Source organism: Pomacea canaliculata, linkage group LG4, assembly GCF_003073045.1.
Source record: "Pomacea canaliculata isolate SZHN2017 linkage group LG4, ASM307304v1, whole genome shotgun sequence".
Taxonomy (NCBI): domain Eukaryota; kingdom Metazoa; phylum Mollusca; class Gastropoda; order Architaenioglossa; family Ampullariidae; genus Pomacea; species Pomacea canaliculata.
This window is the reverse complement of record NC_037593.1, coordinates 6,899,368-6,921,193: the sequence shown is the minus strand read 5'-3', so window position 1 is coordinate 6,921,193 and position 21,826 is coordinate 6,899,368. Positions and strand designations below refer to the sequence as shown.

The following is a 21,826-nucleotide window of genomic DNA, read 5'->3' as shown; positions in this document are numbered from 1 at the left end:
CAGAATATATAAATGTCTAAGCTAAAATATCAAAAAGAAATTAACGTCACTTTGGAAATATATCAATATAGAATAATAAGCTTGTATGAAATAAATATAACTTTTTCTCAAAACTATTATCCTCATATATAACGGATCTAAAATTCAACCAATGGGCGTACAGGAGGTAACTTCGAACAATCAACTCAACTGCTAGTTCTGCAATCGCGAAAAAAGCGAGTAAATGAGATTTATGATGTATTTTAAAGTCACAAAACTCTCATTTCCTTCAATTAATATCTTAAACTGTTATAATTTATTGCTATAAGTCAATATATTTATTGCATAGTTAAATCGTATGTAAAGTCGAGTGTTTGAGTCGAATGTTTTTGTTGAAAGTTGAATTTCCATTTGATGACCTCATTGTGAGCTAAACGTTTTTAAAAATAAATGTAAGAAACTGCTATATATTAACTTGGGATCTTAAGTTGTTAGCGTTATCTGTATAAGTAGCATTATAAGTAATTTAACTATTCTAACATAATGTCTGACAGATAAGCAATGAAGATCAGATACAATAGATTTCAATTATATTAAGATTGAGGAGTGATTAGTACATCTTTGTGAAGCAGAATAGATTGTTAGCCGCTCGTAATTTGTACTGCTGTTGCTTAGAGTCAATAAAGGCTGAAAGAATTTTAGAAATCAAGGTCTGACCGACTGCTACATGATATGTTGCAGCATATATATGCATAGTCATGGAAATGGATAAAGAGAACCTTCAAAGTCAGGTGAGAACTGTTGAAATATAAAGCAATCTTTGTCAGGAAAATAATCTGTAGCACAACGCATGATCCTAAACTGTTAGTTGTTGTAGGAAATGTATATAAAAGGGAAGACGCAACTTGGCCTGCATTTGAGATAAACTTACCACTTTTTAGCTTTGTAATAATAATAAATGCAAAATTTGTAGAGCGCATACTCACAATCCTAAGGAGCATACCCTTAGCACTTAAGAACAAGAATGAAACATAGACAGCATACGAGGGACAGGAACACAAACAAATAACATGAGTTATAAAAGAATAAACAACCATACTAAACAAAGAATAAAATCAAATACAGAAAACACAAAGAACCAAATAACAAGAACAAGAGTTAAGAGTAATATGATATTGCAAAAGGAAGAGCGTGAAAAAGGACTAGCATTATGGGAAAGGTTGTTAGGAGTGATGTTTGCGAAAGAGGGGATTTTCAGTGCAGGTTTGTGCAAGTTTTGCAAGCTATCAAGTGGGAATCCGTATCGGAGATGTTAAAAAAAACTGTTGTGTGCTGGACTAAGTGCCTGTATGCTTAAGTGGAAGTTTATGCCAGCATAAGGTTGTACTTATGGGTTATGTTATTGATTTAACGAGAAACCAGCTGTGAACAATGAACTAAGAACATTGTGTGAGGCAAGCAACATTGGAGGGGGATAGCCACAGTATGATAAAATTATAAAATAAATTATAATTATAAAAATAATAATTATAAAATTTATAAAATTACAAGTTCAGATCCAGATGTAAACTATCAATGTATATATATATATGTGTGTGTGCTGTTCTATTGCATCTTTCCTTTAAATTACATTCTTTTGTTTTACATATATATTTTATTGATTGTGCGGATGTGCCTGTTTTGAATGTCATAATGAAGTGATTGAATGTTAATGAAGCCTTGAATTCTAAAATCAGATAAGTGTTATCCAATTGCGCACAGGCAATAAGTGACCATTGGCTGATATCAATCACAGATGTATATCTTAAGATTCGATAAAAAGAAGCTATATCAGTCTGCTTTTTAATGAATAATAAAGCAACATAAAAAAGCACAAATGTAATTTCATGATGGCAATTGCTTTGGCATGTAAGCAAGACTTTGCTTAGAATGACAGCTGACTTGTTTAAATTGAAGACTGCATGTGTATGTGTGTGTGCGCGCGTGTGTGTGTGTAGATTTTGGGAAGAAAATTGTTGTTGGACAGTTCTAGTGTCACAAGGACTCCTCTTCGTGCAGTCAATCAACAGACTGCAAAACATACACCACTTCCTCTTTGTGTTAAAAAAGTGACACATGCCCAATGTAAGACTGAAGAAAATAAGAGGCACTCATGGGCACCAGAAAGAGGTGCATCATTGTAAGTCATGATTTGGTTTCATCCCTTCCTCAGCAACAAGTGCAGTGTAAGCTTAGTAGGCTTGTTTCTGCAAACAACAGAATTGTATGCTCTCATCTGGGGAAGTTCTGTCTTTGAAGCTATTTGAAAATTGTGCTGTACTTGGTTTTTGAAAATATAATTTGTGCATTGTGTTGCAGCTTTTATGATTGTTGTTTTAGTATGGCCCCAATTCTTGCATGGAGCTCAGTCAATTAATTTGTCAGCAGGGGGCTGTTTTACATGCTTGATGATGTTCATCTAAACTGTCTGAAAAACTATAGCTGAGCATGAGAATAACTTAAAACTAAATAATAATAATCATCAACTGCTTTACTCATCTCTGCACATGATTGCATAGTTGTTTGATTTGACTTAAAAGCTAATGTTATTACTTTTATAGGAAATCTTCTGGTGCTTTGATTGGAAATGCTGAACACAGCACACCTACCAGGACATCAAAGTATTCAGACCGTTTGCAGGTAATAAATGAAAAGTAAAATCATTTGCTTTCCCTTATCCTTCTATTTTTGAATGCTAAGTTACAGATACAATACCCAGTCATGCTTAACATGTATGTTAAGAACCTTTCTCACATATGAACTCTCTCCTATTATGCATCAGATCCTTAGACACTTTAGGATACCCCCACTCCAAAAAAAAAAATTTACAGAAAAGTGCTTTCAAATAAGTGAAGATAGTTAAAGCAACTGTTTATAAAGATGTTGAAGAAAATGCATAGAAATCAAGGGCTTAGAGGAAAAGACACAAGTAACAAAGTTCAAAACTAAATCTCTCTGATTATCCAAGCACTTTTCTGGAACATTTCTGTAAACCAACATCATCACTTTAACTGAAATTAATATTCATTATTATTAATTATTTATTAAATTAATTTGAAAGTATCTTCATGATTTTTGTAAAAATGCAGAAGCGGATCTCCCTTATGAAAATTGCCAAGGCGCGACTTGAGGTGAGTTCTTTGAAGAGGAAATGAGTTCTTTGAAGAGGAAAAGGGGGGATATGCCAGATGATGGAGCTTAATTATCTCAGATGCTTGACTTACTGTTTAATGCATACAAACCAGCAACTTCAAATTAACTCTCACATCAGCATCTTGCGAAAAAAGCATTGAAATTCTCTTAGCTCTGGAACGAAAAGCAGTTAACAAGGGAAAGAACAAATGAGATAGTTGTATTTGATGAAATACCTGAATAGTTTCAAATATCCACTATTTATATTTATTGTTTTGATTTTTTGTTGTTATTGGTTTTTGTTTTTTTTATTTTTGTTACATTCTTGCAGATTGCTAGTCCTGCTGGATGTCTCATCCCAGAATCTCACACCACAGTCTCAAGACGTGGTCCTTGTCAACCTGCTATCAAGTCTGCATCATACCCTTTAGTGGCCTCTGTTTTGAAAAGACATGAACCAGAGATTTTATCTAGGGTAGAAGTTCATCAGGACTCCCCAAGCCTGCAAGAAGTCACAGTACCTTACCCAGATCATGTTCACTCAACTCAAAATAGTAAAGCTGCATCATTTCAGGATCAGGTTGTGGAAGAACCTGTGCAGTCCTCAGAGCATCAGCCTTTCTCAGATGCCTGTTCGGTCCATGTGGAGCAGAGCACAGATCATGCCCTAGAAGTTGTGAGCTCTATCATTGATGATTTGTTGAGGGCTGTTGAAAGAAAATCTAATGTGCCTCTGATAAATCCGTCAGGCTCCAAAGAATCCACCCATTTTAATGAGGTTGTTTCCTCTGCAGATTCTCCTAATTCATGCCATGATGGTGGTGAATGGAACAATATGGATTGGCATTCAATTATGCTACAGTTGCCTTCACCTGATCTCTTGTCACCTTACACCAATGAATACTGTAGATTTCTTGCATCTTACTCTAGAAACACAAATGAGATACATAATGAAACACCCAACAAAGAACCTATTTTGAATGCATTTTCTTCTGAAAAAAAGCACTCTTGCATTTCTGAGTCTCCTCCGGAAAGAAGCCTCTGGGATAGAAATGCTAAAAGGCAGGGAGATTTCAGGAGTCCAGAAGACCTGAATGGGAAAACTTGTAAGAAAGAAGTAGACAGTCTGGAGCTTACAGTGCTCAAAGCATATCCAAGCTTTGAATCCATGCATAATGGTTATGGCTCTGCTGAATCAGGAAACATTGCCAAAGAGTCTGAAGACATAGTGCAATCATCAGCAGAAAGTGATGGCAGTGCTAATGCAAGTGTCTGCTTGGACATGAAAGAACTTGCTGAGAAAATGACTGGTAGCACTGAGTTGCTTAGTGTAAATGTGACAAGCCAGGTGGCAGTGTGTACTGTGTCCACATCATTATCTTGTGATGGATGCAATAAAGAGAAGAGGGATTTTCTTGTTGAAAGAAGTTCTTTATTGTTGCCCGAAAGGACAGCAGCAGAAATAGAGCTCGTAGAACCATCATCTGTACACATCCAGTTCCCATCAGCTGACCACAGAAACATTTTTGAAACTGTTTTAAGCTATCATAACTTGGAGTCTGAAGGGGTTCCTGGTCTACCAGAAAAAGGAGATTCTGACACACCAATCATAAAAGATCAAAACAATATTGACAATGCTATGGTAATGGTTCAAGCAGATGACACTGCAACAACAGCTGACAATGCTGAAGTTGTGGGCAAGGACAACAGCCTCATTGCTGTCTCAGAGAGAAAAATGGATACAACATGTGAAAGCGTTGCTTCTAAAGATGTGGCACTGTCTCCAGTCCAAATCATAGGACATGAAGTGGATACCATGACCACCAGTGTAGGCACTGCGGATGTGGGACTGGAGACAGAGACTATGGAAACCGTTGACCATAGCATTTTAGCCACAACAGACACACAGCATCAGACAACCATGACAGACAATACTGGCTCCCTCAGCGTGTACACGTCAATGACACCATTTAAACTTCTTAGTAAACAAGGACAGAGGTATGTTACCAGAAATGTTCTTTGCTGCATGATTGTGTAGATTATGAATACATGTTGTTTTTTTAATTATTACTTGAATAGTATTGGGAAATTGTTTTGAGAGAATTGTCAATACAGAATGGCTTGACAAATTCATCTTTATTAATACTCAAAATGGTAGAAATTTTGAAACTTTGTTGTATAGTCAACACTTTATTCAAAACTTCAGAAAAATAATCAACAGTGCATATGTATAGGTGTGTGTGTATATATATATCTTTGTATGGTTCCATATATATATATGTACATACACACCCCCCTACATATATTCACTAAAAATTTTGTTGAGCATGATAAGTCAAACTGCTAATAACAGGAAAGCATGTACACTATGATACAGTTCACACTGTATCATACCTGTGGCCTTGCACGTCACAATATCTGATCTGAGTGAAAAGGAGATAAGTCAAAAGTCAGTGGAGAAAATTGAAAATTAGAAATAAGGATCAAACAACCGATGTTTCCCATCCATATGGAATTTTCAGACCGCTTATTAACTCATTCAGGATTTTAGGTTGGACATATCAAATTTTACTCTTTATTTTTGCAGTGGTGACCCATCTTGATTGAGTTAAAATTGTTGGCAGATTTTAGATCATATAAACAATCATGAAGTTTTGACAACCACTTGCAAAAAAATGTACATATCATTGCACATGTGTTGATATTATTGTGATCATGATCCCTGATATCAAGAATCTTTTATAAGTAACATGTTTTCAAGCATTTAACACTGTCAATGACATTTGATAGCAAGTAATCATAAAATATTAGATTTCATATGTTTGTTTTATTGTACATCTTTCATGGTGAGATTTCCAATCCCAACTCTTCATTCTTCAGACCTTTAGTCCCGGATCATTTACATATTCAAAGTAAAATGTTCTTTAGAGGATTTGGAGACCTCTTGCATGATTTACACTTTTTTTTAAATGCAGTGGGAAATGCTGACCACTGATAGCAGGCAAACAAAATGGTGTATAAAGATTATATCATAAATAAAAGTTTGTATAATAAATGCATAAAGTGAGTAAAGTGCACGTAAGCCATTGTATTGCAGCAGCTTACTAAAACCAGTCTCACAGACACTATCTGGGCACCAGTTTCAATTACCTAGCTTGGTAGTATCATCTCAAGAGACAATGAATTATTTCCCATGGAAATAGCCATTGCAGCATCTGAGGAGTTAGTTTTTCTGTTAGTTTGTTAGTGGTGATTTCACCTGAGGCTGGGCAGAGAGGGAAAGATATGAAGAAGGTAGGGGGAACCAACCGGAGTGCCCTCAGGAAACCTTCAACATTTGGCATTGTGAACAGGTGCCCAGAAATGATATGTAAATTTTAGGGGTTTGCAATCCTCACAGAATTTACTAGCACTTTACCATTGCATTGCGTGGTCACTTCAAGTGTTTCAATTATCGAGTGAAGTGTATAGCTTTCAAAAATAGGATGCACTTTGTTTTACATCACATGGAGCAACTTTATCTTGTGCTTTCCATTTAATTGACATTTTTATATGTTTTTTCAAAAATCCTTTAAGTGTTTTTTTCACTTGAACCAGTGAAATACAGAACTGAGTGTTTTCTCACATTTTATATTATTTAGTAATATGAATAATTAATATTAGGGTTGCATTATGACAGCATGGTTGCCACATAGACTGAAAAAGGCAAACAATACATGCTGATTGCAAACTCAGCTTGATATTTTTATTTTCATTAGATTGACATCAAATGATATACGTAAGCAACATCCACGAACCCTGGCTAATCAGCTTGAGACACTTGCTGTGTGTAATGCACGTCTTGAAATGGAGCTGCAGCTGGCAGAACGTGAACGCACACGTCTAAGAGCAGCTGTAAAGGAAATGAAGGCAGCACTTGCCTCCAGGGAGGAAGAAAAGATGGAAGTTGAGGACAAGAAACTAAGCGAATGGAAAGAGAAAGAGGTACAGCACACAAGCAAAACACTGTAGCATTTCAAAGCAGAGGCTGAAATAGAAAAACTGGTTTATCTGTGTAATGCAGGGATCAAAGGTGGCTTGAACTTGCATCGTTTTCTCATTACCTTATATATGCACATATTGCACATGTATAATTATTCATCTGAAAAATTACTTATGTAGATTTCCTAGTTGGGATTTTTCTTTTGGTTAGAACCAGCTGATAGAAAAAATCAAGGCCTTGGAGCAAGAAGTAGAAGCAAGACAAAAGTACACTGAAGAGATAGAAGCTGAAGTACTCATTTTGAGGCAAGCAGGGGCCAGCCTGGGACGTCTGCATGAGGAAGAAGTTTCTGAGCTGCAGAACAAGTGTCATTTGCTGGAAGAGCAGGCCTTGAAAGCTGCCACTCAGCATGAAAATGAGGTGAGGACAAGTGTGTGTGAGGCTGAACTGCTGGCTGTCTACAGCAAAGAATCTGCTAGCCATGATGGCAGCAAACACCAAAAACTGTATAAAAAAGCTACTGAGATACGTAGAAAGTTAACCATCTAAAGTCACTTCTGAACTTGAGAGCCATTTCTGGAAAGGATGAAATATTTAAGTATTTGGTTCTTAACTTAATCCATTGAATGAAAATGGGTGTCTGGGAGTAGAGGGGGAAAGAACTTTGTTCAAGATGAGTGGTTTTGGTATTTTGTGTGTGTGTGTAATGCTACATAATGTCTGCTTTCAATCCACTTCCACTGTTCTTCATTGCAATTCCTCTTTTGACAACTGGATTGTGATCATCTATTGTTTGTTTTCCTACTTCCAAGAGAGAGCTGTTTGTGCTGTTTTCATTAGGTGTCGGAGTTGAAAGCAGCTAGTGAAGCAAGCAGCTATGAGCGACAGTTTAGATGTGCCATGCACATGGTAAGGGAACGAGAGGCTGAGATGGAGGAATTGAGGGGTCTGTTTGGGGACCTAGAGGAGGCTGTCAGTCGCCAGGTATTGCAAGATTCTGACAAAATATGCTGTTTGAAACTATGTTCACACATGATTGGGTATTTTCCCTTCCCTTTTGCTTGAAAAAACTTCGCTTTTGAGGAGTTAAACAAATTCTGTAAATTATTTCTCCCCCTCCCAATCTTTTCCTGTCTTACTGGGTTTTTTTCAAACTGCATAAGACCATACTCGTAGTTTTTAAGAGGAAATTTTAAAACATACAGCCATATAAAAAGATTAGGCTTTTACTGGTGGGAGTAATAGCTGGTAACAATACTCTGCTGATTTATCCTTAATTGTTTGTTCCTTGATTCCTCTTTGTTTCTTCTATATTTGTGGGTATTATTACTTGTCTGAATGGTTGTTTCTCCTTCCATCCTTTTTCTGTCCATGTCTCCTGCTTAAGTGCTGAGAGCTTGCTCCTTCATGAGCATGAGTAGGCATTATATAAATCACACCTTATTGGGTTTTTTTTTCCTCCTTTCACCTTCAACAGGAAAAAGTGACCAAAGCTTTTGAGGAAGTTTACAAGAAAGTAAAGCTGTTTGCCACGGAACATATTTATCTCCGTACTCAGCTAGCTCAGCAGGTGCGTGTCTCTCAACAGTGGTAAGTACAGTATTTTGTTAAGTAACAGAGCAGAGTTAAGAGCAGAGAGCTGAGACAGCTATGCTTGCTTCAGTCTATGGGGTTTGAAAAGGTGTGTACCTTCAGCATTTCTTCTACAGAGCAAGTGCAGAAAGCAGGAAGAAACAGCAGGACAAGATGAGAAAGAGAGGAAGCAGTTGCTGAAGGAGACCCATACTTTGAGACAACTGGTGGAACTCAACCAAGGCGATATGGCAGAGGTGATGGCATGTTTGAGATAATGATATAGCACAGAATTGTGGTGGTTAGAAAATGGCTGCTTTTCTTTTTATATCAGTGAACAGAAAACTTTTATGAAACGAACATTATGGGACACTTAAAATATGCATAATGAAATGAACTTGCTGTGTGATGAGACGTCTAAAATGTACATAGGAAATAAGACAGATTTTTTTCTTTTTGTAAGTGGTGGGGGGGGGGTACCCTTAGCATCTTGCAAAGGTAAATTAACTAAGTGAAAGTTTTCAGTGATTCACTAGATCAGGCTAATTACTCTGGCCAGCTAATGTAGCAACCCATACATTCTTGACATATTCATTTCTTTCATCTAAACCTCCAGCTAGAACTGCACATGGTTGTTATGACCTATAAGGTGAATATAAACCCTAAGTGATGGCCAGCTTTGTTCAGTAAGACAAAATTGTTTTTGTTTTAGCTGGAAAAGCTGTACTCAGTGTCCTCATCAGATCTGCTCACTGCAACAAGCCAGCTGGGCAAGCTGAACTCCGAACTTCTAGGCACAAGGAAGGGTACTCCACTTTATTATCCTGTCTAATCTAATCATGTAGAACATCAGACAATACTCCTGGGGACCTTTGTAAAATAAGAGCTCATGCTGTGGGAGTTGCTAGACAAAAAGCAGCTCATCTGTTGTCCCTGTAGCACTAGCAGTCTGTCATTGGAAGTGGTGCACACACATATGCACCACCTTAGGCTGTCACATACTGGCATGTGAGGTGAGCCCACAATTTATAAACATGTCTTGCAGCTCTTCCCACTACACAAGCAAACATTGAACTGTGACACACTGGCAGAACTCTAGGACATCAAAGCAGACATGCATAATGACTCAAAAATTAGAAGTCTGTCTGGAACAAAAAAAAAAACCAACATAAATTTACAAAGTGGAGCTGGATGTTGTTCAGCTTGACTCGCTGGTCAGGAATGGAACCCATTCCTTGCTGTCATTACTTGAGATGCATGCATGCACAGTATGATCGTTCTGAGGTTGAAGTGATTATCAAATATGAGCAATTCATATTCACATTGCAAAATACATTTGTTTTCATCATTAAGAAAGTTCTTTCATTTTGTGCAGCACTGCAGGACTTATTGCTGTCAAAGGATGCCCTTGCTCAAGAAGCCATAGTTCTTCAGGATAAGCTGACTGCTGCTCAGCATGACAACGCTGTTATTACTGAAACACTTGCACGTACTCAGATAGAACTTCACAAGAGGGCTCGAGCGTGAGAATTGTTTAATTTTTTGTTGTGAATCACAGCGTGAATTAAGGAGCAGGTCTGGTGCCATTGCAGGGTTTGCTTGCAACAATAGTCTGTTTTGCTATAGACAGGGAACATTTTTTAAGAAGACCATCACAAAAACATAAAATATGGAAACATTTTTCATGTTCTAGCGTAATTCTGTCTTCTTGCCTATTTGCTGCAAGTATCTCTACCAATACCAGTTCCTTTGTTTAGGCCTATTGCATCTTTGTGATGGCTATATCTTTGAGAAATATCATTCATAATCCACTCTTCCACTCACTCCTCACTTACTTATCTCTGTCCATACATTTTGTTGATGTTTGTCATTGAGTCATCTGTTTGCTGCTGCTTGTATTTCTTTGTTGTTATGATCATGACGATAACTATAATTAATGATGATGGCACCTTTCCCTGTCATCAGAGTGAGCTCGAAGTGCTTTACAAAAACAACACATTAAAAGCTGTTAGAGGTACAGGATCGTTAAGTCTGGAATCAAGGAAATATCAGTGATTATGAAGTCATAAAGAAACTCCATGAAGCAAGAGGCAGGATAAGCACACTTGGAAGTGCAGTCAACATGTACATCAACAGATCCAACATCTGAACAGCAGAAAATGTAGCAATGAAGTACAAGCCACGTAGGTGACAAAATGGGAAGATTGCATGGTCCAGAAAAATGGAGACAAGTAATCCCATTAAGCGGAAGACTTCAGACAAGATGGCCAAGATGAACTATAGGGTGCAGAGACTATTATTATTGGATGAAGCAGTCTACAGACAGAAAAAACACAGGCATAGAATAATCTAAAACAGAGGGATACAATGCAAGACAAACTCAGAGCAACAGGAGACACCAAAGTCAAAGTCATTCCAGGGCAAAGAGTAGTTGTTTGCTTGACTGTCTGCTCATTTGTAGTCTTTCATGCACAGAACACAGCATTGAGCTTGCTTCTAAATCAGAAAATGTGCTGTGCTCAATCATTATTACTACATGTAAGTGTATATTATTACAGCGATACACATGGAGAGCAACTAATGCATGCACAAGCAGGTGTATTTAATTGCATTCACAATATGTACAGGTGTGAGGAGTTGAGAAACATCAGCAGGAACCTAAATGAAGAGTACGAGGACAAGTTGGAGAAGTAAGTACTTTCTGTGTTAAGACAAATGGCAGTTTTAGAGGTATAAAAAAAATTACGTCTTGCACCAAACAGTCATAAAAATGCTATCTTGGTTTATTAGTTTAGTAAACAAAATTCCAAATGTTGCTATGAGTTTGACCTGTATGCTACATAGACATAAAGCCTTTCTTTTTTGTAACTGGCAGACATGTGTTTGTTATAAACTTAAACAGAACACTTTGTGTGGTCTCCCATCTGTTGCAGCATGGTTCTTGGAATCGAGAACCTTCAGCGTACACTTGACAACCGGGAAGTGGACATTGACAATCTTGAAAAGGATCTGTATGAGTGCCGTAACATTATTGTGGAACAGCGGTACAAGATTGATGCTCTAGAAAAAGATCTCCTTGATGCTCGTGGTCTTGCTGTTCTTGAAGATAAAGACAACATTGAAGTATGATAAAGGAATATACCAATCCATGAAAAGAAGGGGGGATGGGGAATTGGGGCCATCTGTTTATACTTGGTCACATTAATCTGAGAAGGTGCATAACAGATGTGTACAGCACCTACTACTGATTGCAGTCAGTGCATGTAATTTCAAGTTACAAATGTTTATGCACAGATGTGGGGTTAATATATGAATGTGTATGTTTCGAGTTCATTGGCACCAACATCATTGGGATTTTGCTAATAATGTTGTTATTCATTAGCTACGTGTACATGTATGTGGTGGGAGTGTGCATGCATGCACTATAGAACAGAATTTTGTGAGTGATCATTTATTTTAGAAATCCTCTTCTTCTTTTCCAAGCTGGATATGATCATCAATACAATATTAAATTGACAAACATTTTCGTGTTTTAGTTTCTCAAGGAAAGCAACCTATATCTGGAGGCAGAACGCTCTCTGTACGTGAGCAGTTTGAGGGATCTTGAAGAAAAGTTAAGAGTGGCCTCTCTTGAGGCAAGATGCCAGCAGCAGGTGGCAGCAGATGCAGAGAAACTTGTAATGCAACTTGAGCATGAAAAATTGGACTTGGTGTAAGTTGCTAGTAGACTGGCATAAATGTTCTATTCATTAATTGGTCTGCTGAAGCTGCTTTCAGCTGCCACTAAGATTGATTATCATTACTTATACTAAAGTGGATCTCACTAATGTATATGGAGGTGGGGGGTAGACATTCCTTCTGTTGCCTAGTGGTAAACATCTATATGGTGTGAACACTACAGATCACATCGACTTGTTAATTTGCATTAAAGCAGCACTCCAAATTTTTGGAAACTGTATGATTACTTTGGAGAATGAGCTGATCAATCAATCAATGATTTTAAATTCATGTAGCAAGCTTTGGCCTTATCATCCTTCTGATCTTGACCAGATCCGAGGCGAAATCTTTGCGACAGCAGCTGGGCAAAACATCACATGCTCTGGCGCTGGCAGATGCAGAGCACAGCAAGATGGAGAGCTATACTATAGCAGCAGCAAACGACCTTTTACAAAAAATGCAAGCAATGCTGAATGAACTAAAGAAAAAGATTGGTTTCCAGGTATGTGTGTGTAGAGCTTGCACTTGCTTTTTCTGTCGTTTTTTGGAAAAAATACATAAGATGAATATTTTAAAGATCTGAATATAAATTAGACTGTGACAGATGGACTCAATAGAAAAAGAGGTGAAGTAAGGAATTTGTTGAGTTTTATGTGTACTATGAGCTTTCTTCTTCGTACGGTACCAGATGATATGACTACATAGAGTTATCCGATTAGCTACCTCAGTTCCAGCTGTCAACTCCCAATTGGTCAGACCTGACCAATGAACAGGGAAAACACAAAATCAACCATCTCACCCACCCCTACCCCATCTTGCTCTTGCCAGCCTATTCGTTGGTCAGGTCTGACCGAGTGGACAGCTGGAATTGAGATAGTTAGTCAAGATAAACTCCATATAGTTATGTCATCTGGTAAGTATTCGAAGAAAGGAATTTTGCCATCAAAAATGGCAGATATCACAGCAATGACAGCCTGACTATTTTTTTTCCCTTGAAAAAGGAGAAACCAGGTACCATGAGAGCAGCTAAGCAAGATCTGGCACATACCTCTTTGTCTAATGCATCCAAACCAAAGCATTGTTATAGCAGATCTTTTGTGTCCACTATTCTGGATGCAATCTTAGAACCTCAGCCTTGTGGTGGTAGTGAAACTGATGGTGAAGAAGGAAGGTTAGCAGTACAGGAGAGAAAAGAACACTGCAGACATGCAAGTGACAGGACTGCTAACAATAGTGATATGGCAGCTGTCATGAATGCCTCAGGCGATGCCTCAAGCACCGGTGCTGGGGCCTTTTCCAGTTTAGAGGCTGTTAGTCCAGGCAACACGGAGGAAGAAGAGGATGAAGAAGAAATGGTTGACACCCAGCATCAGAACCCAGTTTTTCAGAGTCTTGGACTGACAGCATCAGATCTTGCATTTGTGGGTATAAACACTGTCAGCAAAGCTTCAAAAACCAAAGAACATGAGGGCAGCAAAAACGTGTCTTCAAGACCTGACGAGAACAGAGCTCACACCACTGCTACCAACCGTGTTCCATTCCAGCCAAGTGCTTTTACACCCGTCCATTTATCATCATCATCTGTCAATGGCTCGTTGATCATTCCACCCTCTTCTGCTCCCTTATCAAGCGCATTTGCCAGAATTCGACCTATTCCCAGAGCTAGCAGCCGTACATCAGCCAGCAGGAGGTCTCTCCAGGAAAACAACAGAAACATGGCAGACAAGAAACAGAGTGGCATTGTTGCCTGCATTGGTACGATGGAGGAAGTTTTCACAGAAATTATTCGTCTTGGCAGCATCCTGGAGCGAGCTTCACAGCTTTCCTTGCGAGATCTTAAAAATGAAAAGTAAGTTTATTCCTGTGCTGTTTACTAAATGTGCCACACTTAGTGATGTTTTTTGTTTTTTTTTCTTATTTTTCTTTCAATATTCTTGTGGATATATTTTAGTGTAAATATAATGAAAATGTCTTCTTTTTTTTTTTTTTAAATTATCTTCTTGTCAGTGACATGCTGCGAGAGAGAACAGACATTCTGGAGAAGGGAATGAACTTGAGCCATCGTCAGTTAAAAACCAGTCACCAAGAGACAGCTGCTATGGAAACCACAATTCAGCAAATGAAGGACAGGATGCAGCAGATGACTGAACACATCATGTCTCTAACAGATAAAAAGTTTGAAGTTAAGGTCAGCAGCAGTTTTTTTGTCCAACATCCCTTTGTTTGTGTTCCTAAAATCAGAGATCTGTTGATACCTCTGCTGTTTCCAAAGTATCTGGGTGCAGGAGCTGGTGTTTCATTTGAAAGCTTGCACCAAGCATGTCTTGTAACTGGACTGATGTGTGACACACCTTTCGTTGCAGCGCCTGACAGAGGAGGTCAGGCATTTGCAGAAGCGGGTCGACAGTGAAAGGCAAGAAAAAGAGGTGATTGCTAGAGAATTAGAGAGTCTTCTCAAACATGTTGAGACCTCCAGTGGTACGGTTGATGAAGGTTTTGTGCAGGCAAAGTGGATGAGGGACATTGTTGCTTTAAGGAAAAAGGTAAGCTAGGCAACACATACTCTTATTTGTGCCCATGTGAAGGTGTGTAACCTTTGACACAGACATGACTTAATTCCATGTGACATTTTTTATAATCATATTTAAAGAGGGATATGTATTTGATTAATGACAGACCAAAAGATGGAATAGTGGTACATTTAAAAAGTTTTTATTTTTTATTTTTAATATATATAGCTCTTAAACTACCTTCAAAACCAGTTCTTCAAGCTGTTAAGAATGTTTTGAAATATTTAATTATATACAGTTAATTTTGTTTATATTTGTATTAACTGTGATTTTTAACAAATAACTGTATCTGTGCCTTTGACTATGTTGATATGGTCAAGTCCATTAGGTTTAAGCCTTTTCTTTACCAGTTTACTCAGTAAAGTTTTTTTTATTGCATCGGTCTAGTCCTACCAGCACACTGAAAGGCAATCCATGTAAATTAATTATCTTTATCTGCTGAGATCACCAATTTAGAAAATGTGATATAGAAGGAAAATGTTACTGAAAAGCATTTTGTGTTTTGCTTTTAACCTCCCGTGAAAGAACAGAAAGAGTCAATCAGGTGTCGTTTCCCAAATGTGGTCTGTAGTTGATCACTTTATCAGTTTTTTTCATGATGTGGTCTTTGATTGTACACTTTATTTACCAGTTCACTCATGATGTGGTCTCTGTACATTTTATCTTCCTGCATAAACTAGAATCAACATCTCCTTGCTCAGCTTGGTGAGCAGCAAGACCACTATGAAGAGATGGGCAGCAAAGCAGCACGTCGGGTAAGCTGCCGCAGTAGTTAGCCTTCAAATCCTAGCAACCATCAATGCTTCTGGTCAAGAAATCTCAAGATACCCATACAAGCACACTGATATTAGTTTGTAATGTGTTTTAATTATGTGTTTTCATAGCAGTTAGAATTAGTTCTCCCTCCCCCTCCCTCACCTCATTAATTCCAGATTTATGGAAACTTGTGTGATGCTGCCTTTGCAAGATTTACCCTTTCATAATTGCATCTGATAACTCTGACCTCCATAAACATCTCACAACTACCAATTAACAAATTAGTTTTATTTTTTTGTTTTGTTTCTATGAATTGCTTTGATAGACCTATTATAATGTCTACTCATTATTTTCTAGTGTCACCCTCAACTGTCATCACTGCTTTCTAGACTGTTCAAGAGAACCTCCAGTTTAGCATCTTATAAACTCACACAAATTTACCCCTTTGTTTTTGATGTAGTTTAATGAAAATAAGTAGCTGTTGGACTTCGTTTAGCCCATTCAGAGATATATATAGGATGGCACTCTACAGTCTGACTAATCATCACCACTTTCTCAGATGCAAATACTGGAGGATAACTGGCGGAAGGCAGAGGATGAAGTTTACAGATTTGATGAGTTGGTGGAAAGCATTCGACAGGTAAGGTTCCTCCCTTTAAACACCACTTAGTTGCTGAGGAAAAAATGCAAATCATGGGTTCTTCCACACCTCAGAGACCTCCTCTCCCTCCCTGCACCTTCCTTCATCATTCCTGCAGTTATTGGTGTGTATATCGGCTCTCTTAGAGCAATACAAGGTGAAGGTCTCTGCTATAAAGCTGCTTCTGGAGAAAGATGTGTGTAGCATGTTTCCTTATCCTCCAGACTTTAGCGCCCAATGTGGCTTTCACCCCCTTATGTCCACGAGATGTTTAGCATGCATTGTGTGAACAAAGTAACAGTGAGAGAGAGAGAGAGCATACGCTATGTGCAACTAGCAGCAGTCCAGTGTTAGGTAGCTAATAAACTCAATGTCAGATGGCCCACCATCCCATCATTTCTTTTGAAAGAATTTTTTTTTTTTTCAGAGTATCCAAGCTGCTGTTGAGAAGGGCTGTTCATACCCAGAACTAGTCTGTATTCTTCAACTCATAGAGGGAGAAAACAAAGAGTCTGTCCTCTAAACACAGTTCAGATTTTTTTTTTGGGGGGTGGGGGGGGCAGCACAACTGCCAACCTGGAGAGAACGCATGGGCATGTCTAAGTATTTCAAGTTTCACATTTAAAGGTAGAAGACTGTCCATTTGAAGGCTTCTTTTAAATCAGTCCTTTAGAAATAAGATGCTGAAATTTTAAACAAATCCTGAACAGAAGAGGTACACAGTTGATAAAATTAATTCCTTGTGAACTTCACTGCATTTTTAGAGAGAGAAAAAAAGTTCACTTAAATGATGCATGTATAACTACAGGATATAACATAAGCTATGCTGATCTGAATCCTTACCCAAGCTAAGTAAAATGGCTGTCAAGATCTAGTATAGGTGCAATTTAAAAAAAAAATTAAATTCTTGGTTTTAATTGCAATGATTTTCCTGCTCACTGTGATTAGGAATTACAGAGAAAATATAAGAAACAATGTCATTTAATAAACAAAACACATTAAAAATGGAACAGTGTCTTACCTAAAAATGCAGCATGTTCATGAAAGTTTTTTTTTGTGTGTTAACCTTTTTTTTTAAATTGAACAGTTCCCATTTTTTAACCTATGGAACCATTGTTATGAAGCATCTCTTACAAAAGAGATTATTTTGTGTAATTGTTTTGTAACATAAATATTACAGTTAAAGAAGGGGCCTTCTTAATTGATCATGTCAGATGTTTTTTAACAGTATTTTATGAGCACCATGCAAAAGTTTGCCAGAACTTAAAATTCTTCACTCATAATGACCTGGTTGGGCTGCTAGTCTATACAGATTTGTCAGGCAGAGAGATCTCTCATCCCTCGCCCAGCATTAAAACATCATTTCTTCAGAATTGTTTATAATTGGGACAAGCTTCTTAAACCATTTGTGTTCAGTGAGCTGTAATTCACCTGTTTTGAAAATGGGTTCCAAATACGACTTTTCATGCTTTTCTCCCAGTGTTCGGTATATTTATTTACCAGTTTACATTTTAAATAAAGTTTGCTCTGTACTTTTTGTGACCTGTGAAGTCAGATATTTTATTACTGCATGTGACTGCATCACCATTACCGTGTGTACCTCAAGAATTTAGTCTTCTGTGTGCAGTGCTATGGTGTATGCTTTTCAAAACTTTGTTTTGCAAGATCCACTTTCACACTATGGCCTGGGAAACCAATCCTATAGGGTTTTTTAAACCTTCAATAAGGTCATAAAGGACTATATTTACAGTATGACTTACTAATTTGTGTGACATACAATTGTACTTATGATACCTGCCAGATGTGTGTGTACGCAATGGTATGTTTCTCAGCCAGGTGGGAGTGTATTCCACATAGGGATACGTAATAAAACCTCTGCTGCCAAACCCCTTAACAAACATTTCAGGGACAACAAGTTACTGCGCTCTAGATGAAAGATTCCATGATGGGCAATAAGCAGCAAAACCAAATATCAGAATTCCAGGATGACCCAGATCAGATATTGCATGCATAGTTTGATAAGTAACCAATTGCATGAGTAAATGGGAGGGCAAAGAATCAGCCATATTTCTTTCTATGGGACTGGGCTGCATTTTTCTTCACCTTTTTCCAAAGGAAAAGTTTCACAAAATATTTTCCCAACAATTTACTGTTTCCCCTGTACACAAAAAGTAAAGGACTGGAGTTTGAAGACTGAAAGGTATTGTGCATGCATCCCATCTCGCTCATGCAACATCTTTCCAAGCACACACAAAAAAAGTCTTAAAAATACTTAGGTATCAGTGTGTTTTGGGATTCAGAAACTTGCAGTGCATTTTTTTTAATTCTGTGAAAGAGCATCCAATGTAAAAGTATGAGGTAACAATACATAAAAAAATCACTCTTACAACTTTGTTTAGCATAGACCCACACCAGTTGGGCTTCACTTGATCTTGGATGCTGTGCCTAGCGGTGTAGAAGTACAAGTTCACTGGCTTGCCGAGAGAAGCAGTACTGCTGTGAATATACACTGCAGAAGCAAGTCCACCCGCAACAACAACAAAGAAAAAATGGCCAGCACAGAATTAGTAGAACTGGGCATCCTTTAAAAAAAAAAAAAGGAAAGAAAAAAAATTAAGCCTTGTGTGTATACTTATATCCAGCAGACTAAAATTAATGCCTCCAAAATATAGTATATAGTATTTGTTTTAATAAGCACCAGCAAGCCCAACATGGGCAGTGAATTTCTCTTCAAAACTGTTGTAAAGGAAGCACTCAGAAAAAATACAAATCTCAATGTGGAACAAATGGAAAATAAATAAATACCTATTATGTACAAACCTGCAATTTAAAAAAAGACCTCTTATGCTGATATATGTGGTAAATAATTTGCCACTAATAAAACTGCATCATGATATCTTTATATCCAAAAGGTTTAATCCATAATGTCAACAGTGGAGCTATTTTTTAAAAGGAATGCTTCTAAACAAATTATTTGTAAAAGGTTAGGATGCACACAAAAACATGCAATAAATAAATGTGATACACATCTACAAAAGGAAAACAGTTGTATTTTTTTCCATTACTGAGGGTTAATCAAGCTAGAAATCTTGTTCTACTTAGCAAAACACACTTAACTACCTATATCAATTTTCTGTGGTACATATCTACTGACATTGTAAATATATGGCCCAAAGCCTAGTCACTGCTGTGGTTCATGCTATAGCATGGCATGTGGAGGGCAGAGTCCTGCTGCCTTTAGTCTTCCTTGCTATAAACCAGTTACCCAAATGCTGGGTTTCGTGGTTTGATGGTATTTTTTTCAGAACCAACCTGGGAAAGGTTTGAAGTGACATTTTGTTCATGTTGAATGCACTAACCAGCACAAGGCTTTCTTTAACTTGGTTGACAAATCCAAACAAAGTTATAAGTGCACTAATACAAAGCTATGTGGTATACAATACTTGTTTTTAAGATCAGCACCTCAAACAATATTTCAATTTGTACAAAAATAAGCTTTATAACATCTGAAATACAAGCACAAATTTTAAAAATCATTTCTGTTTCAAACTCCACCTATACATTGCCAGGTAGTTACTGTTTTATTTACGGTCATGTTTTTTAAAATTAATAGTGTGGTAGGCTTACTTGAATGTCGCAGCAGATAAGGCAATAACAGTGTTATTATCCATCTTTAGCTTTCCCCTTTGAGGGAGATATATGGGAAAATACATTTCATGCAATAAGGTACAACATGACAACCGAACATACACCCACCTCTAAAACATCTTGACCAGCGCCATAAGCAGACTCATACAAACATTGCATGATCAGCGATTTATTCTGCAGGAGACTAGAATCTGGTGATCTTGTTTACCCCAATATATTCCATCCATAACACATATACTTTATAAAGTCTTGAAGCTCATTCAAGCAAACAGAATCTTGCAATTGGCATCATGTTTCATTTGGCATCAAGTTATCTGACAGTTCACACTTGCAGACACAAAATTCTATTTGCCAATATCACAGACAGAGCAGTCCCAATTTCCTGATTTTTAGGATTTATGAGACTTGGTGAAAAAACCTTTTTTGGATGGCTTGTCTTGACCATACTGCAAACAAAAAAAAATGATTTGAGTCTGTGATACATACTTTACAAACTTTGGCCATGCAAGAGTCCAGCAAAAACATCACAAATAATGTGATGAACTACAATTTTTAATCGTAATTTTTTTTCCCAAAAATTTAGCAGATGACATGACTGAAGATATCATCTAATTACTGCAATTCCAGCTGTCCACTCCTGATTGGTCAGAGATAAACAGAGACAACAAAAAAAAAATATATAAAAATTCAACCTCATACTGTCCTGCCAAGCTAGTGAGTACATGTCTCCAGTTTTTCACTAAAACTGAGACCACAACAAAAACAACTAGCTATCATGCCATTTGGTAAGTACTCAAAAAAATTATTTTTGCTACCAAAAAGTATTTCCTGTTCATACTGTACCAGATAACATGACTATCCGAAGAATAAATAACAGGTGGAGGGAGCAGTTGTCTATACAGAAAACAGTACTGCCTCGGTAGCAGAAAAAAAGAAAAACATTTTAATTCCATCTTGACTGTAGGACAAAAGGCCGCCCTGGAGTGAGCTACTGAGAACATGGGACAATATGTTACCAACAACATCTAGAGTTGGTGTCCTGCAAGGTCTCAGGTAGAACCTGAACAATGAAATCAAACTGCTATTATAGCCTGAATGATGTATATAAGGGCTACACGCCTAGAGAAGACTACAGCTTAAAACATCATGCTGCCTTCATGACTGCCATTCTCCATGCAGAAATCATCTGCACCATGTCGACTTTCACTTCCTGATATTTTGAGGTAGACATGCAAAGCTTGCACCAGGTCCTGAACCCTTCCTTGATCACTAGATGTACTCATAAGTGAAGTGTAACTTCCTGTAGACCAACTATCCTTGGTCCAGACGCTGCAAAGAGCATGACTGGCAGCACAAACAGCGAACAAATGAGTTGGCAAGAGACTGCCACGTGTCAAGCAGCATAAGGATCTTTTATGTCACCACAAACCCAATGTACAGCAACAGAGGTAGCAAAAAGAAAATCACAACCAACACAGTAAAGTTGGGCGAAAAACTGGAGAGGTATTCACTAGCTAGGTAGTAAGGGATGGGGGGGAGCTCATTTTGTACTCAGTGGACAGCTGGGACTGAGGTAGCTAGAGAGCGATATTTCCAAATAGTCAAGTCCTCTGATAAAACAAAATTATGTAACCTAATAAGCTTTTGGTTCCTTCATACAGTTCACCAAAAATAAAAAGATAACAGTTCATACTACTGTACTTCATGCTAAGAAGTTCTGTCTACATTTTACAGACGACAGGGAGGGAAAACAGATAAAGTACATGTCTTTGTGCAAAAAAGGTAAAGAAA

The 21,826-nt window shown here is 37.7% G+C and overlaps 2 protein-coding genes across 6 annotated transcripts in view; one reads left to right on the top strand and one right to left on the bottom strand.

The window, feature by feature from the left end:
- The first annotated feature begins 154 nt into the window (after nucleotides 1–154).
- On the top strand, nucleotides 155–18,930 carry LOC112561715 (protein MLP1-like). 2 transcript variants are annotated; one of them, XM_025234342.1, is made up of 23 exons: nucleotides 155–219; nucleotides 721–770; nucleotides 1,977–2,158; nucleotides 2,580–2,658; nucleotides 3,108–3,149; nucleotides 3,482–5,148; nucleotides 6,909–7,134; nucleotides 7,343–7,552; nucleotides 7,973–8,116; nucleotides 8,610–8,702; nucleotides 8,842–8,961; nucleotides 9,417–9,510; nucleotides 10,080–10,227; nucleotides 11,332–11,394; nucleotides 11,638–11,827; nucleotides 12,241–12,416; nucleotides 12,755–12,923; nucleotides 13,423–14,270; nucleotides 14,429–14,609; nucleotides 14,785–14,964; nucleotides 15,672–15,746; nucleotides 16,307–16,387; nucleotides 16,815–18,930. In XM_025234342.1, exons 2-23 carry the CDS (start codon nucleotides 738–740, stop codon nucleotides 16,908–16,910), a joined length of 5,097 nt encoding a protein of 1,698 aa, XP_025090127.1. In that variant the 5' UTR covers nucleotides 155–219; nucleotides 721–737; the 3' UTR covers nucleotides 16,911–18,930. The 2 variants fall into 2 exon arrangements, with proteins under 2 accessions (XP_025090127.1, XP_025090128.1); XM_025234343.1 differs by having other exon boundaries at nucleotides 158–215.
- Nucleotides 18,665–21,826, bottom strand: part of LOC112561714 (protein KIAA0100-like) — a 56,396-nt gene continuing 53,234 nt past the window's right edge. For all 4 annotated transcript variants that reach the window (XM_025234338.1, XM_025234339.1, XM_025234340.1 and 1 more), the window contains one exon: nucleotides 18,665–20,481. In XM_025234338.1, the coding sequence (XP_025090123.1) occupies nucleotides 20,425–20,481 (57 nt within the window). In that variant the 3' untranslated portion in view covers nucleotides 18,665–20,424. The remainder of the gene's footprint in view (nucleotides 20,482–21,826) is intronic.